The following is a 19,304-nucleotide window of genomic DNA, read 5'->3' as shown; positions in this document are numbered from 1 at the left end:
TTCTAACTGTTTCTCAGGCATTCACAGGTGGTTATCTGTTGGACTCCAGTATTTATGACCTTGCATTTCCTCTCAGACTATGATATGTCTTTCTTCTTAGCAACACATCATGATATCACAAATATGTAAATGTATTCACACACAAAAAAAGCGGCAAAAGATTGTTTATAATTGGAAGGGGGAGGAAAAAGTGAACTAGAAAAGAGATGTATCTTTCACATGCTGTCATTCCTGTCAATCTCTAGTCGAGCTGCTTAGATGCTTGTCTTACTCCTAAGTAGACCTATGGACCTGAATATGGAAATGATCTGATTTCTGAATAAAATCCATTTGACTAAGTACTTGTGTCTTACTGCAAATGGGACAGAGATCTGTCTGCTATATCCTGTCACCCATAGCCTGACAAGAAGCTAAAATAATGAGACTGAGGCTATCATACTTTGGTCACAACATAAAACAAGAATCACTGGAAAAGATATATATAATACATAATGCTAGGTAAATTGGAAGGCAGTAGGAAAAGAGGAAGACCCAAAATGAGATGGCTGGACTCAATAAAGAAAGTCACATCCACCAGTTTGCAAGATCTGAGCAAGTCTGTTAATGATAGGATGTTGTGGAGGTCTTTCATTCATAAGGTCACCATAAGTTGGAAGCAACTTGACAACACATACACACACAATTTTGCCTATAGACAAATCTAACAAAATCTCACCCTTCATTATCTTCACCATGGTACAACAAAGGAGATCAACACTAGGGAAGACTACAAAATCTGACTAGATCAGATTTCACAATTAAAATAAGGTTCTTACTCCCTTGGACTCATCAGATCAAATCCCAATCCAAGGGACTTCCAATCAGCAATCTGACCAAGTTTGAATTTGTGACTCAGAGATGGCTCTATGAGTATCTGGAATACACTTAGAGAACCTTCTCAGACAAATGATTCAGTGCACCAGTGAACCAGGTACTTACCTAAAAGCACACTTTGAGACTTGATTAGGCTTTGAAGGGCCAAACTAGACGTTACAGCATTCATGGGTTGAACCTATGGATGCCACTGCCATTTTAGAGCTGGATTCAGGCATTTCAAAATGCCGCAGCATGGTGGGACCAAGCAATCTTGTTTAACCCCCCTGCACTTTTCCAGGTTCCTAGACAGCCCCCCACAGCTATTTTGGTGCTTGAAAAAGCACAAGGAGGAGAAACAACACCTGGTTCCATGCACTGTAGGTCCTATCGCAACTGGGCCCTGACCCAAATTCAGTTCTAAAATGGAGACAATGTCCTTGGTTCATACATATGGACACTGTAGTATTTACTTTATCCCTTAGATAACCATATCTTAAGTGATTGTATCAAAATTTCCCCTGTCAATATGTGAAGTCTCTGCAAACTTTGGACTAAAAAGATGAAATAGGAAGGGAGAAGTGGAGGCAAGGGGTAAACTGTTCTTCCTCTACTTGTGGTGTTCTGCTGGGCTGATCACCCTTGTACTGAGTCAGATCTCTGGTTCATTTAGTTCAGTATTGTCTATTGACTGGTAGTGGCTCTCCTATTGCACAGATGGCTGTTCTGTGACCAAGAAAGGTTTAGACAGGGAAAGGTCTTTTTAAAACCTTCTGCTTAAGTGGAGATGCCAGGAACTGATCTTCAGGCCTTCTGCCTGCAGGATATCTCTATCGTTGAGCTTTCCCTTTTTCCAGAGTCCACATATCTTTCTCTGATAGTTTTATCATCAAAGGACATTATTATACATCTCAGTACCTTCACAGTGCTTCCCATCATAAGCCAAACGAAAGCCAGAAGAACAGGAACAATGATAGGACCCAGGAGTATTTTCACATGAGTGTTGACATAATCGGCCAGGATAATTCCAGCATTCATTTAGATCTGCCATAAACAAAGAATACATGAGGGAAAGTGTAGGGTGGAGGGAGGGGAATGATCCATGTAACAGTGATTGCTGCAGATTTCATATTTCCTTACTTTGTATTCTAGCTAAGAGCCAAGCTACAAATGATGAATTGCATAAGGACTGCACGCGAAGGGAGTTGCAATGTTAGCTAGGAACTGAGTTTTAAAAGAGATCAGAAGGCTTTGTCAATTTTCCCTCTCTACAGAGCTGGGAGATTTGTTAATTTCCTATTTGCCTCCCAAAGGCTCTGTCAGTTTCACCTCCCATTCTAGGAGGTGAAGAGGAAATTAACAAACCCTCTGAGGAGTGATCTCCCTGGCTCCATTCTATATTTTCAGGTATCCATGGAAAGGCCCTAGAGAATCATCTTGCTTTACCAGCCAATGTCATACATACAATGCTGGGTTTTTAAAATCCTGAATGTTGGCATGCATGTGAAATATCATTTTTTCTCATGCCATAATTTATATTTTCAGCATTAATTATGCATTATCTAGTCAAGCAGTACTCACTCCACAGCTCACAGACAGCCACATTCACAATTATCATTAACCAAAAAGAGCTTATACATTCCTCCTGTGGTTGTTTCAAGATGGAATCATCTGCCAACCAGAAGCCCCACCAGGCAAGGACCTTTCCCATGTTCCTAAACGTGGGATAGATGCTACATTGGGAATGGTGCTCAGAAATGCCACAGGAGGCATGTCAAAGAGCTCCTTAGCCACCAAGTGAGTATCACTGATCTAGTCTCTGAAAGGCTACAAAAAGCACAGTGAAAGAGACACACTTCCTAACCCCCATCTCTTCAGAGACTCCTGGGAACTACTTTCACAAGGTCACTGTATAAGTAGAAAAGAGCAAGAGTCCAGTAGCACCTACAAGACTAACAAAATTTGTGGTAGGGTATGAGCTTTCATGAGCCACAGCTCACTTCTTCAGATACACCAGTCTGACTGTATAGGTGAAACTGATAAACTCTGTCAATTTCATTCTGCAGAGGTCCCACTTCTTGACCTGCTGCAGAGGGAAAGCTTGTCAGCATCTTTACTGCTTTTGCAAACCTTGTACACAATTCTTCCAATTTACATGAGATGTTGATTACCAAACTATCATTTTTTTAACTAACCACCATGTGAAACAGTATGTGCATCCAGATAACAGAACTGGATAGACTCAAATGTAAGGAAAGTCCATTTTCTTGGAGGATATGCAGACACTGAATGAAGGTTCTTTTTTTCCCGCAGGAAATGTTTAATCTATTTGAAAAACACTGCATTTGGAAGACCTAATCAATAATTTGCAATTGAAGTAAATTGCATACATATTCTCAATAATTTTTCTGATGAATAGATGAGCTGAAGATAACTGGATATCATGAGGGGAAGTTGTTGCTATTATCTTGCTGGAGCGGTAGGGCTATAACAGTGATGGCGAACTTTTTTGAGCCCGAGTGCCCAAACTGCAACACAAAACCAACTTATTTATTTCAAAGTGCCAGCACTGCAATTAAACCTGAATACTGAGGTTTTAGCTAAGAAAAAACAACTCATACAGTTGTCCCAACTAATTAACATCTCTCTCTCTCTCTCTCTCTCTCTCTCTCTCTCTCTCTCTCTCTCAGGAGCCATGAATGAAAGTAAAGCAAGTTAAATCAAAGCAGTTTGCCCTTCTTTAGACCAGCAGCCCTGCTTGCAAGCACACTCACTCACTCACTCACTCACGAGCCACAACTGAAAGTAAAGCAAGTTAAATCAAAGCAGCTTACTCTTCTTTAGAAAGCCAGCCCCAGCAGCCTTGCTGCTGCCTCCGCTTCCTGCTGCTAAAGAGACGGGCAGCAGGGAGGCAGCCTTGAGGAAAAGGAATCACGTGGGCAGGGCCAAAACCCATGTGATCTCTGCTCAGAGCTACTGGAATGCCGTTGCAGGTGTTCCTGCTCCAAATGAGCCCTGGACCTAGCGATCGGCGACTTGGCTCGCGTGCCCACAGAGAGGGCTCTGCATGCCAGCTGTGGCACATGTGTCATAGGTTCGCCATTGCTGGGCTATAAGATCAGAAACTGCACCCTAAACAACAGTATTTAATACTGACCTGCCATCCAGGCTTCATCATTCAGCAATACAGTCTGTTCTTCTGCCATACGTACCAACACAAGTTCTGCTGAAAGCATCATACTGATATCCCATCTTGCAGTCACAGCGGTAAGTTCCAGGTAGATTATGACAAGTCTGTCCCTCTCCACAGCGGTGTACACCAGTCTGACATTCATCAACGTCTAAAGAAGCAAAATGTAGCAATTACTTTAAGCCCACTGAGCCAAGCTGTTGGTCACTCTCTGTATAATTTGTGGGCAGCTGCACTGCATGAAGAAGCTTGCAGTACAGGAGGGAAACATATAACAGAAGCACTGTTAATGTTTCTGTGATATTGCATGAAAAGCAATTAGCTTCCACTAGTCCCTTTCCCAAAGTCAGATTAACAAACTTCTGTATTTCTCATGGTCAGAGTTTTGAAATAAAATGAAAATATAGCATGCAAAGCTCCAGCGCGCATTCTAATCTTAGGTTCCAAGCAGAAGACTCTATCATTTCCAGAAAATGTGTCCTCCATGTTGTCAAAACATTGAGCCAGTATGGTGCAGTAGTTAGAGTGCTGGACTAGGATCAGGGAGATCCAGGTTTGAATCCTGACTCTTCCATGGGAGCTTGCTGGGTGACCTGGGGCAAGACACAGTCTTTCAGCCAAACCTACCTCACAGGGTTGTTGTGAGGATAAAATGGAAGAGGGGAGAAGGATGTGAGCCACTTTTGGTTCCCATTCAGAAGAAAAGGCAAGAGATAAATACTGCTGCCACCCGAGAAATATCCATATGCTACATTAATGCTAGCCTGATAATTGATCTCTCACATAAATTGTCCATGAATGCTCAGGCAGGGATGCCTCAAGACATACTCGTCTCCCTAAATAAACCTTCATTTGTTTCCGACTACTTTTTTGGTCTGGGTTGTTCAAAATTTCTTTTCTGCCAGGGTGCTTTCTCTGCTTGGTCCTATGATACTTAGAATATTCTTGAGAACAGTAAACAATGAGTAGAAAATCCTGTGCATTAAATAAATGGGTGCACAGACTTCACATCAGCCTATATTTTCCTATTTTTGTCTTTCCCAAACACTTCTTCCTTGCTGGACAAAACATGTGGTACAACAGTGGAAGCTATGCTGGTTTTAATTTCAAAGAATTGTTATTCTACAGGTTATAAAGAATCCAGACGTAAAGGCTTGATTTAAGATTTGTAGGCTCAATCAGCATTTTCCCAGATCCAAGACAGTGGGAATGGATGGATAGAGGAAATGGTCATATGGGGTGGATGAATTCCCACCCTGTTGTGGAAGCTCACCGGATCACCTTGGGCCATTCACACCCTCTCAACCTAATCTACCTCACAGGATCACTATGAGGATAAAGTGGAGGAGAGAAAAACAATGTGAGTCAGTTGGAGTCTCCATTGGGGAGAAAGATGCAATATAAACAAACAAACTATATTTTCCTGACAAGTTCCAAATGAACACTTTGATGCGGTTCTTCGATATTTGTTCTTCTACATATCTATCAAATTGCACCAGTCTCACAGAGAAACATAAAGATGTCAGTATTTGTAAATATATTTAATCTAATTTCTGCATAGAAAGATGACTGGAAAATTCGATAAATAAATGGTAGAAATCAGTTGTGTAGCATTGCACAGGTAAATTTAAGTTTGCTTAGCAGTATTTCCTGAGCTATATTTCCTGATTTTATAATCAGCCTTTTAATAAACATTACAATGTATAAATTCATATCTGAAATGAGGAGGATTTTTATTAATGTGATGTCTCTTTACCGCTCTCCTTGTATCTGGGGAAGCATAAAAAGTTAATTTTGATACTGATTTAAATCTGCAAATGAGCAACTTTAGTTGCCATTAGTTCATTTGTTCAGCCCCTTGATTAGTTTCTGTGAAATTGTGTGTTCCAGTGCATTCAGCCTTTAATTAGGCCCAGAAAATTATTCAGTCAGAAGGGCACCATCTTATGAGAGCTGCAGCATTTTTCAATTAAATACAGAAGGAAGGAACTGCTAACCAACCTACTGAATTAAAGAGAATGAACATTATTGGCAAGATGAATTCTCTAAACAAAAGAAACTGACCACCCATGTTCAGTTCTACAGCGGAGACTTGTCCCAATGATATATTTATTTCTATTACCATGGATTAATCTAATCTGAAACCCAATTATCCATAGTTATGCCTTTTATTGGGGGGGGTAGGAATAAGAAACGTGGATCTTTGTTTTTGTTCCTCATCCTCCTCTTTTATTTAAAGAAACTATGATAAACATTTAGACTCTGAACAGTGATTACCCATTCCTGTGCATGGATGGGCAATGCTTTCATGACCCAGATCTTCCCAACATTAAATATTTTTTTTCCCTTAATAAACCACAGTTCCTTATGTCTTCCCTTTTATGATATGCTAGGAGAATTTCCCTGTACCTAATGGCAACTGGTGAGGTGGGGTAGGGGCAGAAAGCAGCAGTTGTCACTAAGCAAGAAATTCAGGGAAGAGGGTCTTCCATGCCCTCCTGATGCCCACTACTAAGGGATGGAAGAGCAGGGGGCAGCTTGGGCAGCACTTTGTAAATGTGGAACTGATGAATGACATTTCACCAACTGCACAGCATTGTCTGAATTGACCCCTGTAAGGAATAAGCTCAGTCAAGCCCTGTACTCCTATCAAAACTAACTGAACTTTGGTTCAGGCTGAAAATTGTTTCAGGCCTGGTTCCAGCCTAGCTAGAAAAAAATGTGCTGGCTTGTTAATTTTGAACATCTGCAGGCCACTGCCAGTTCCCTGGAGATTTGACCTTAGGAGACTGGCTCTCACAGCTCCACTCCCCAATTTCACATGGCTAGCAATGCCAATTAAGCAAATGAGACCTGATTGGTGATAGGGTGATGTCGGCAGGTCTGAAAAAATGGCTGCCTAGCACACACTTGGCCCTTCTCTAACATCATTCCTTTACCATCATGTGAAAGAGAAGACTGTTCCATGCCTCTGGTCATCAATATGCCTCATGCTGCATGGCATAGAAATTGACTCTTTTACTAAACCTAATGGTGAGAACCTACCAGCTAAGAAACTACATCAGAGAAGCATAGGAAGCAAGCTTTAACTGTTTTTAGACAGATAACTGCTAGCTAGCATTTGAAAGGTTTACCTTCACTGTCAAATGGTAAAAGCATGCCCCTCGTCACTGTTCCATTACAGCTATTCTATATATACAAAGCAGCTTACCTCATTCTCCTCATTTGTATTTTATCTTCACAACAAACCTGTGAGGTAGATGAGGCTAAAATTGTGTGTCTGACCCAGGCCTAGCACTAGCTTCCATGGTAGAATGAGGATTTGAACAGATCCTACTTAGAGCAGAACCACAAGTGACAAAAGGCACAGATTGGACACTTGTCTGCTTCCCTCAAGTTTTGATGGGAAATGTAGGCAGCTTGGTGGAATGTTGGACAAGTGACAGTTGAAAAGTCCATTGGACAGCAGTCGGAGAGCCAAGCTGCAAGACTAGGATGCCTACATTTCCCATCAAAACTTGAGGGAAGCTGACAAGTGTCCAATCTGTGCCTTTTGTCACTTGTGGTTCTGCTCTTAGATGTTCTAATCACTATACTGCACTGGCACTCTGTTACTTACTGACCTTCAGCCACCCATCACTGGTCACTGCTTAGATCATAAATACTATGTAATTTATTTTTTTTTAAACGCACGTTAAGATCAGCTATTTGTCATCCCCACCCCCACCCCAAGTCTAAACTGGCTCAAAACAGATAAAGAATAAAAGTTTTTTTCACCTAAAATGGGTGGCAGAAAAGCAAATTTATTAATCATTTTTGGTTTTTGCCATATTTCAACTCTTTGAAAATGGAACATGCATCTCCCCTGGAGAAATATGCACATACTATCCAGATCCCCATGTAACATCCAATAATAGAGAGGCACTTATCTCTTTTTTTAGATATTAAAACATGCAGTGAAAAGACATCACTCACATATCTGTTTCTTTGTTACTTATTTCAAATTTTGAAATACCCTGAAGTTACCACTTAGGTACTGTCTCAAAAAGAAAGTTACTGAAACCATTTTATAGCTATGCCATAGCTTTCTGTGCATTGACGCAGTTATTTTCTGTTGGTTCAACTAGTGTTTCCTATTGATAATAACTGGAATGAGAGTGCTTTCCTTCACAAACAAGACTAGCATTTGCATTCCACAATACTTCCCACAACATGAGTAGCAATGCCCTGTAAGAAACAACATTTTTCAAAACAGAATGGCAGCATTGCTCAAATCCATAGTTGTGGTGTAATGGCTAGAGTGACAGACAAGGATCTGGGTGACCCAGGTTTGATTCCCTGCTCTGCAACAGAAGCTCGCTGGGTGACCTTGAGCCAGTCACACTCTCAGCCTAACCTACATCACAGAGTTTCTTGTAAGGGGGAAAAAATAGAGGAGGGGAGAATGATGTAAACTGCTTTGGGTCCCCATTGGGAAGAAAACAGGGGTATAAATGAAGTAAATAAGAATTTCAAAACTGTTAGAATTTAATTATTAGAATGAAATGTTGCATTAAAATATAGCCATATATTCAGCTGGATCCTTGATCTGAGCCTTACCAACACATCTGGTTCCATCTTCACTTGAATGGTACCCTCTACTACACATTAACAGATTTCTCTGACATGTATATGACCCCACGGTATTGATGCAGTTGAATCCAAGTTTACATGGTCCAGAAAGTGATGTACATTCATTAATGTCTGTAGAAGAGAATGTATATTAATGCCTCAGTATCAGTTATTAAATTAATCAGAGATCTATCTCCCAGCTGTCACTCCTTTCCTCTCCATTTGGTTTTGATTTATTATGCAATAAATTCCAGACTGATGAGAATCTATTATGCCAACATTTAGAAATTTAACATTATGTAAATCTAATCTGGGGGGTGGGGGTGGGGAGGGCTGTGGATTTTAAGAGGAAAAAGTAGTTGAACGTTTTAAAAAAATTATTTAAGAATATATTGCTCAAGTTATACTCACCCACACAGTTTCCCTCTGGATCTTGCAAAAATCCATCCATGCATCGTTGCTTTGATTCACAATAGAATGAGCCTTTCGTATTTTGACATACAAAGTTTATCTTGCAGCTGTGAGTTCCTCTCTCACATTCATCAATGTCTTTCAAAGAAAAATAAAAGACTCGCATTCTTAATGGATATACCCATAGATTTTCTAATTCTGTTAACAGATACTGAGTCTAGAAGTGATATTTTAACAGTAGATGTCTAATAATGCATGTTTAACTTCTTAGAGCACTGAGTTTTTTCGTGTATGTAGGACAGTTCAAAGCATTTGTGTGAGGGCCTTTCAGAAAGCTGGCTGTACAATAAGATGTAAAGATTTTAAAATAACATCAAGCACAATCACAAACTGTAAAGAACATGACAATAGTAATCTTAACTAAGGTATCATCTATGAAAAGTACTTAGAATACAGATTTCCAAAGACGTAGCAAAGTGAACTAAGGTAACAATTTTAAGCATCATCTTCCTAAAATTGGAACCTTCATGGTGGCACTTTGAAGACAAACTGTGCAATCTTGAGGGCCGTTGCGATAGTGGCAGCCGACTGCTAATGCAAAAGTGGCTCTGCTGGTCCATTCCCTATGGATCTTCCACAGAGGAAATCACCCCTTTTCAGAAGCCTGGTACATTTCCCTGGGAATATTTATTTATTTTATTTACCTTCAATTTCTATTCTGCCCTCTGTGAACTGGCAGGCTCAGGCCACTGCATGACATGGAGCATGGCACAATGTAGACCTGGCTCAGGTCGCTCCCCATATACACACCCCACAAGCCTCAGTTGAGGAAACAAGCATTATTGAGGGACGGGAAGCAGGTACACGCTCCAGGCAGCTGGATTCCCTCCCCTGTTCACCTATCCCTGCATGGCCACCTCTTTAAATTAAGCATCCAGAAATGGGGTTCCTTTTAGGGTTCTGAAATGAGACAAAATGGCCACACAGCATGGACATATTAGTGCCAAGTGCTCCCTCAATGGTGCTAAGTACCCTCTCTGTCACTGAAATGCAACTCTGGGTGCTCTAAGTTTCATGTGGTACACCCTAACTACAGAATATGGGGCATCCCACCTGAGGGTTATATAGTGCTGGGAGGTTGTAATTGGGTGTGGACATTTGGCCACAGCTGAGGAGGAGGGATTGGTTGTAGCTGTACTCAGCATCCTGTGCTGTGCCAGAGCTTTTGGGTGCAGTTACACCTGTGGGGGGCACTTGGCCCACCCAGATGTCTGGGCACCTATGGGCTATGCCATAGTTTTCAATGATGTAATTTTTTGTTGGTTGGGGGGGGGCATTCCTTGGCTGGGGAAGCTTAGGGAGCCAACTAATTCCTTCCATGATCCTGAGCCTGCTCCTTTCCCTAACAATTCAGCAGCTTGTGCTTGCATTGCTCTGTAGCATTGCCATGTCTGTGCCCAACTAGGACACACTGCCTTATATGGCACTCTGTCAGCACATCTCAGAGATACACCAGCATATCTTGGAGAAACTCTGGTGGAACACCTCAATGGCTCCCTGTGTGCTTTTGCCACCCCACTCCCCCAGGATTATACTGCACCAGGTTTATTATGTCATAAACATTCCCATTACATTGGATGTATCTGATGAAGGCAGGGGATTATGGTTTACAAATGTTCATGCTATCAACCAGTTGGTAATAAAGGTGCCAGAATGATCTACTCAGTTTTACTATAACAGAATACCAGTGAAATCTATGTAGTCCACTGGTTTAAAAGGAAATAGCTTTGCATAACGTTCATATTATTGCCTCTTTTTTTTAACGTAAGGTCCCCAATCCAGAAGCTGAGAGTCCATAACTGGGAATGCTCAAGTACATTTAGATTAGGATAGTATAAATTTGAATTTCAAAATTATTTCTTCCCATCAATTCCTCATCATGACCATACATAAACAAAACCATACATTCAGAATAATAATAAAAGTTCTGTAATTACTATTCTTTATTTTAAAGGGCTTTAAATGTATTGCTTAAGGAAGAAAAATATATACCTTAGGTGAAAATTCTGATACTTTCATATGCACAGAAATACCTATACATTTTTATACAAATTGAGAGTATGAGGCTGGCCATTAAAAAGCAAATCTCCACTTATGCTAAAAAATGTAAAATCTTGGCCTCACCAACACATTCACCATCCTTAAGTTCATAGCCTGAATGGCAGCTGAGTTGCTGGAGGCATGTAAATGACCCAATTGTGTTAATGCAGCGTTCCCCTCTCTTACAGGTATGAGCATCTGTTATACATTCATTAATATCTGCAAAAGAAAAGAAATGTCAGCATATCATGTACCAAATTATATCTCTCTCCTTGTTAATGTACGTACATTAAAAAAATCTCAATAATCCAATAGATATATTTCATCCAGAAAGATCTGGATGTTGTTTTTTCCAGAGTTTCCTGCCACTGCAGAGTAGCTTAAGACACTGTCATTTCATAGGTAGACAGACTGTAGTAATATTTCCTCTTTTTTACACTGAAGTGTGAAATGATCAAGGTCACAAGATGGAAAGGATTGATTTGATATAGGAGTTAGGAAAGCTTTAATAGCAAGATTTGCATATCACACATGGAATGACCCCTTGCTAAGACAGCAAATGTAATTCTAATTTCATGTTCATTAAAACATTTCAGAGTGTTTCAGTCTCCTGGGCTATGCCACAATACAACACAAAGGACATGATGAAAGAGCAGAAAGCACACTGTGCTGCCTCTTGAATAGGGATTCTACTTAACAGGAATTCAGACAAAGGAAACCCAGATTCAGATTTGAGTCTTGGACACTTTGGGATTTTGTGTACAAGACTCATTCTAACTATTGACATTTTCAGCTGCCATTGCTACCTATCACCATTCTGTACTTAAGAGTGACAGGTTTGAATGTAATGGTGTCAGTGACACTGATAATGGCAGTAGATGGGAGCAGAGGGGCAGAAGCAATAAAAACAGTAGCAGAATGGAATTCCTTCATATGCGCTTTAGTCAGGATCAGGAGTTCATATCATATTCAAGTTTTAAATGACTTTAATCTGTTCTGATTTGGATCTTTGACAAAGCTCTAAGTGCAAACTGGGGAAGAGGATGCTCCTGGGAAAAGAGCAATAAAAATACACTAACATGCTTTCCAGAAAACATTGTACACATCCTCAACCTACATTCTCAAATATAACATACAGGGTTGGAGCCAAACCATTGGGTTCTACTTAAAGGCATCTTAACATTCATGACAAGGTAAGAAGCATAGACACAATCCCACCAGGTGCCACAGAATAAACTGGGAAGCTGGGCACTATAGTGCACAAGAATGCTACAATCCAGCTAGGAAGTGAAAATGGAGCTATCCTATGAGGGGGGAGGGGGGGCAAAAAGGAAAGAAATACACTTTCAAAGAAGTAGAAATATAGCAGACTATACAGGGATTCCTTTCAGAAGCAGGTATCCAAACATATCTGGACCTCACAGATGGGGATTTTCCTACCTCCTGCTAAAACATAATGCCTCCTCATTTTGTCCCTGAAAGTCAGTGCCCCTCAGGAACAGCATGGATATAAAATCGAGGTCTGAAGTGTGTGGTTTCATTATTCCGTAACACAAAACAAATCCAGAACAGCAGAACCCTAAAATCACATGTATCAAAAAAAGCTGCCAGAAAGTATCGACATATGGAAGAATATACTGGGAGTATAAACTGTGTCTTCCCTGCATGATCTTGAACATTAAATTAAAACTAGAATGATATGAAGATATAAAATCAAAATTGAGAAGTCTCCAATTATTTTCCCTCATCTCCAAGATATATAAATAGCTCCCTCCCTGTGATATATACAAATAAGGGCAATTCCACAAATTTTACTTGCATGCAGAATGATTTCAATAGAATAAGGATTATTTTGAAGAGGAAAATTCAGTATTTTTTTGTGTGGGAAAAGTAGAGGAACTGTAGAAACAAGCTGAATCCCATAATGAAACAAAAATTTTCAGCATCTTTATGCTTGTCATATGAAAATGTGAAATCTTATGAATGCCAACAAATATTAAATAAAAACCTGGGACAATACCAAAAATATATCCAAAAAAAATCCCTACACTTGTATTAGAATGTGGGCTAAAAAGTCTTTTGACAGACTGCCACAGTTAATCACCCTGTTTTGCTGATAACAGTATTAGGTAAACCCATGATCAGTTTTAAGGACCAGATTGTCACATATGAAAGGTGTATAGTCATATTAGTGTCCGTAAAACTGATTGGAAATTTGAAGTTAATCTTGAAAAGTTTTGAAGTGGATAAATTGCTTTTCTAATTCCCACTAAATTTTAGGCTTGCATACTGTAAACATATGGATAATTATGAGACAAAGGAATTTTAATTACTTTAGGCGAACACTTTCTGAGCGCTTGCAAGTAGGAGTGTGCATCCCAAAATTCCCAAACTGAAAATATACACAGAAGTCACTGTTTTGACTCATTAGTCATTGCCATGATTTCCAGAACAGTAAACACAAATCCAGGATTCTTAGGCATTATGTAAAACACCTCCTGAAAAAAATCCATGTTGTTTTTCATGTACCACTGTAAGCAGCAGCCACAGGGCTGCTGCTCCTTCTTCTTTGCTGCAGCGGTAGCTCTGAGCCAGATTATATTTTCAGGGGAATGAGAGATTCCACTCACAGGGAACAATTTAAACAGCAGTAGTGATACCCCTAAAGTAGACCCCAAGAGTAAAGATGTGTCTCATAGCAATTGGATGACAGATTCATCCCATGGAATCACACCCACATGTACTCTACATTTTTGTTTTAATTCAAACTATTTTCCAAGGTTGCAGTAATGGGATGGGTGGGGCCATTTTCTGCTAAGGAAATCTTCTTTACTTTGTGAAAAAAGATGGTCCGCAACGAGGAAGGATGGCAAATGCATAGTTTTCAGTGGAAAATTGTCAGTCAGTCACTGTAAGATTACATAAAGAAACTGCAGGCAGACAGGGTTTTTTTTTTAATGTCAGCAACTAGCGTTCTTCTGCCAGGTCAACCCCCCATACATAAGAAACAGAGAATTATACCAAAGGGCATCTGACTCGAGGGGCTGTAAAATCATACTCCTTTGTCTATTCTGCTTGAAACATGGGAGTTTGTTAGATTTGAGAGTGATTATGTTCAGGACAAATTTGGTACCATTATCTTTAAAAACAGCTGTGACAGACCCCTAAAATCCCTCCCCCACACACTGAAACTAATGGTCCTGAAAAAATCCCAAACTGGTACTGTCTGTCCCAAAAATCAGGAATAAATGATAAAGTGTCCTCCCCGAATCCTGGATCTGAAATATAGGCAACATTTTTTTTTCTCAGAGCACAACCCTACTTGCAAGATTCCCATTGTTAATTGTTGCTTTTAAAAACTTTTTTTCTTTAAGTGGTAGATGAGGATGGACTTATTCTGTCCACCACAAAGTGATTTTCTTTAGCCACCTCTTGGCTAGTATCCATGTCATCCCACACATTCAAGCTTGTGACCAGCCTGTGCGCGTCCCTCTCAGTTCAGTTCTCATGTGGACTGGAATGGTGATGGTGCAGGCCACGCAGCACATGCAGGTGGTTTCCTGCTAGGGAGAAAACTCTGGGGGAAATGTGCTCATGGGTACTCGGATCAGCCCCAGTGTTCAAGACTAAATGCCACAATGCCCCTCAAGAAAAACAGCAAGCTGCCATCTCTTCCATACACAGGAAAAGACAACTTGTGAAAGTGGTCAGAAGTTCAGAATAGTCTAAAGGAAGTTCTTTATTACACAATGCATACTTAACCAATGGGATTCATTAGCACAAAATGCGGTGATAGGCACTAGTCAGGAAGGTCATAGTCATATGAAACAGATGTCCCTCTTTATCCATATATAATCAGCAATTATACTGGTTTTACGCAAAACATGTCTAGAGACATTAACTACCTACCAGATTCTAGTGGCAAACAAGAAAATGGCCACCATTATCATGCCCAGCTGGTAAGTTTCAAAAGGCATTTGGCTGACAATTGTTGGAAACCAAGTTTTAGCCTAGATTTACCTTGAGAGCCAACAAGATTGATAAAGTAATAGTACAATTCTTGTGTTCTTATGCAATCAGTTTTCACTTGCAGGCTGTCCCTCAGCTTTAAATAGTATTGCTCATATGAAGTATTTCTCATATGAAACTTATATGAAGTTATGTTATAGACAGCAAGAACTGCTAGTGGGAAGGCATAAGCTGTGGCAATGATCATTAAGGGAAGTTTTCCCCCCATTGAGACAAATCACCAAGGAGAAGTAGTGTTCAAGAGATCTTCACTTTTCTGAAGCTTAGCTGAGTTCAAAGAAATCACTACAGGATATAATAAATTCCAAAGGACTAGCTGCATTAATTTGTTGCAGGAAAAATAACGAATGTTACTTTTTTGTGGCATCTTTAAGACTAACCTTCTTATTAGTAACTGTGCTTATATACTGCTCTTCTAGACAGATTAGTGCCTCACTCAGAGTGGTGAACAAGAGTTATTATTATCCCCACAATACAGCAGGGGAGCTGAGGCTGAGAGGAATGGCTTACCCAAGGCCACCTACTGAGCTCATGTCAGTAGCAGGATTTGAACCAGTAGAGTGCTGATTTGCAGCCGAACCGCTTAACCACTGTGTTACATTGTGGAATAAACTTCCTTATCCAAAGCCTACTTTGTCAGAAGCATGATGGTCACCTAAATGGAAGGTGTGTGTGCGCTTGTGTGTGCACACATGTACTCTTGGTAGAGAATTACAAAACTGATTTTAAAAAAACACACACACAACGTAACATAGGTTGGAATGCCTATAGGACAGCATGTGGTGAGGTGTCCTTAGTCCTGCTTCCTGTGAGTCATATGCAAATTCCACATCTGTGGAACAGTTTTGTGTGACAAAACAATGATATGTCTGATGGCAATGGCCGTTGGAGATTAGTTGCACCAACCCACACTGCAACACTAGCATGACATCTGGGGACAACATCAGATCAATTTTGCAAATTGTACTGACACAGTAGTCAATCAGCCTCATCTAGGGCAAACATTGCTTACGTGACAGCTCATAAAATTCAAAATTCAATGCATATAACACAGCTGTTTATTTCCCGTTGCACTTTATAGACCAGCAAGATTTTCAGAGTTTAAGCTTTTGAGAGTCAAAGCTCTCTTCTTCAGATCCCTTCTTCAAAGCTTTGACTCCCCAAAGTAATACCCTGAAAACTCGTTTTCTTATCTAAGGTGCCACTGGCCTCAAATCCTGCCGTTCTACTGCAGACCAACATGGCTACCTACCTAAAACAGCCATTTATGTTTCCTTTGAGGCATTTCTTGTAATCTTGTAAGCTGTTTTATTGATAAATCCAGAGAGGCAGAAGCATCAGCAAAAGTAGATAATTCTCAAAAAGAAGACAAATATAAACTGTAAAATTCAAGTCCAGCTGCGCCTTAGAAATCAATCAGATTTCCAGAGTGTGAACCTTCAAGAGTCAAAGTTTCCTTCTCAAATACTCATACCCTGGATATTTAGTTGGTCTCTAAGGTGCCATTAGGCTTGAATCTTCCTTTTGTACTACAGATTGGCCCGGCTACCCATCTGAAACTATAAACTGTTAAGTTATTGCTGCTGACTAGTTGCTGATTCAGCCTTAAATTAGCAATCACTCTCTGCATTCTCAGGTCAAGAGAATATGATGTATCTTACCTGATTATTTATTACTTCCCTTCCCCACCTAAAGAAAGCTTCACTTGAAAAAAAATTTGCAAAGCAAATTTTGCTTTGGTATTGCTGGCCAATGAGGCCAGTGAACTGTGCTTTAATGTCATTTGCAAGTATGGGTCCTGCCAATCAGAGTTTGAATATGTTCATTACAGCTTGTTACAGAGGCAATCTCTTATCAGAATTTTTTTCTCCCAGCTGATGGGGGGTGGGGGTGGGTAGTTGAGCTGGAAGCAGAACACTGAAAGAATGGAGGCGGTGAGATAAAGTGAAGGATGGCAGGATTTAGAACCTCCCACCTGCACATTCTGTGTTTGTAAAAAGAAACACAATTTGGGGATCCTTAGAAAGGAAGGAAAAGCTCATTCATACCTGCCTCTTCCCACTCCACAAGTGGGTATTTTTTAAATTTATCTGAACTGTGGATGAAAGGGTCCCTTGACTGAGAGGTACAGTCTCAGAAGACTCGATCCTAATCTTACACCAGGTCATCCATCTTGAGTTTAATTGAGAAAGGCAGGCTATAAATAATGTAAATAAAGTAATCTGTGGTGGCAGAACATCACACCTATATATGTGCTTTGATATTTTATTTTAAAAACTTGAATCAGATTATTTGATATCAAAATCTGGAAATATTAGAAAGTCAATCCAAAATGCCACTTCCACTGATTTCAACGAGCATAATAATGCAAGGACAGCCCTGCTGGATCAGACCAGGGGACCACCAAAGTCAGTAATTGTCCGTTCAGGCTGACAATGGCTTGCCAGGGTCTCAGAAAGAGATCTTTTGCCTCCCCTACTACCGGATCATTTAACTAGAGATGCCGGGGACTGAACCTTTCTGCATGTCAAGCAGAAGCTCTGCTTATGAACCATGGCCCCTCCTCAGGCTGGTGGACTAGGTGGACCAATGGTCTGATCCAGCAGGGGTCTTTTATGTTTCTATGTTCATTGAAATCAATGGAAATGACTATTTTCTAATCTGACCAGATTTTGATACCAAAGAATCTGACTCAAGTTTTTAAAACACCTCACTCCAAATCTGACTTAATTTTTTTAAAAATGCACACTTCTAATCAGCTTGCTCTCGTATCAGTTTTGGAACCAATGTATCCAGGAGGGATCTCTAATATCACACTGCAATGTGACAGCTTTCTTTGATATAATAAAAATGTTGACTAGCACCAGCACAATGCAATAGATCAGCTCCCCATTCCAGATGTTTACTTGATGGCAGAGTGCATCAGAGAATAAGGTCTATCACTCTAACGGAAATCACAGAAGTTTCAAAGAAGTTTTACTGTTTGGCTATGAAACTGAAAAGACAGTGACAGAGCCACCCAAATGCTGATCCGAGCATTATAAATTAGTTACACTTATCTGAAAACACTGGGGTTTTTTGTTTGTTTGTTTCTTGGTGGGGTGCGTTGGCCAAATGCTTGCTGCTGTTGCATGTGTTGCTTCCATGTAATACATGCATAAAGTTGCTGTGTTAAAACCAAATATCTCTAAACCAATAAAAGTCAGATAAAGCCAGGATATGAAATATGTATGGTGACATAGCCTATTTCAACTGTCCTCTCTTCTAGAGTACAGCCATCATAGCTATGAACATTGAGGCTGTGTACATCATGAGACTGTATTGTTAGGACAAAAGCTGAGCAGCGCAGAATAGGTGGCATTAAAAACAGTGCAGCAAACAAGGCTTGTATTTTCATGGACTTCACTATTTTGTCATGCTGTGAGGTTACGGGGGGGTGGGCTTTTTCCTTGCTACAGCCTCTGCCCTCTCAAATGGCAGCACAGCCAGGTTCCTAAATTTTTAGTAACAAATCATTCATAACAATATTATTGGCAGAGGAAGAAAGGAAGTCCTCACTTCTTCCAAAATGATCCAACTCAGTGTAGACATTTTGAGACCTGATAAGATTTTTGTTTTATTTGGGATAAGTTTGAGTGGTCATTGTTAAATATATGTTTTAATCTTATTTTAATCGGATTTTAATATATATTTTTTAAAAATAAATGGATTAATCCTCACTCTTAGTCATTTGGTTGGGCTAGAAATTCAAATATATAAGGATCAGTGCTAAAACAAAACATATTGTTTGCAAATGGTAAAGAAAACTAGCTAGTCAAATTATCATTTGCTGCTGTAATATCTGAGGTTCATAATGTATCATGCTACTGTCAGCAGCTTCTCATAGCTGGAATTCTCTTACACAATTTTTACAAAGAGAGATAAATAATGACAGACGCTGTGAACATTTCAGTTTATTAAATTGAGTGAAAAATCACTTACCTTCACAGGAAACCCCATCCAACATGAGGGCAAACCCAGGTAAACAAGAGCACATAATCTTTCCTTCCATAACATGACATATGTGCTTGCATGGTCCATTATCTGGGAAATATAATGTTTCAAGATACAT

General features: G+C 40.0%; 1 protein-coding gene across 1 annotated transcript in view; it reads right to left on the bottom strand.

Annotated features, from left to right (window-relative positions):
- Positions 1 to 19,304, bottom strand: part of FBLN2 (fibulin 2) — a 210,378-nt gene that overhangs the window by 19,239 nt on the left and 171,835 nt on the right. The window contains 6 exon segments of the mRNA XM_054976283.1: positions 1,771 to 1,896; positions 4,065 to 4,193; positions 8,642 to 8,785; positions 9,065 to 9,202; positions 11,249 to 11,383; positions 19,175 to 19,276. Of these exon segments, the coding sequence (XP_054832258.1) occupies positions 1,771 to 1,896; positions 4,065 to 4,193; positions 8,642 to 8,785; positions 9,065 to 9,202; positions 11,249 to 11,383; positions 19,175 to 19,276 (774 nt within the window).

This window comes from Eublepharis macularius, chromosome 4 (genome assembly GCF_028583425.1).
Source record: "Eublepharis macularius isolate TG4126 chromosome 4, MPM_Emac_v1.0, whole genome shotgun sequence".
Classification (NCBI taxonomy): Eukaryota; Metazoa; Chordata; class Lepidosauria; order Squamata; family Eublepharidae; genus Eublepharis; species Eublepharis macularius.
The sequence above is the reverse complement of the archived record's forward strand: the minus strand, read 5'-3'. Positions and strand labels throughout refer to the sequence as shown.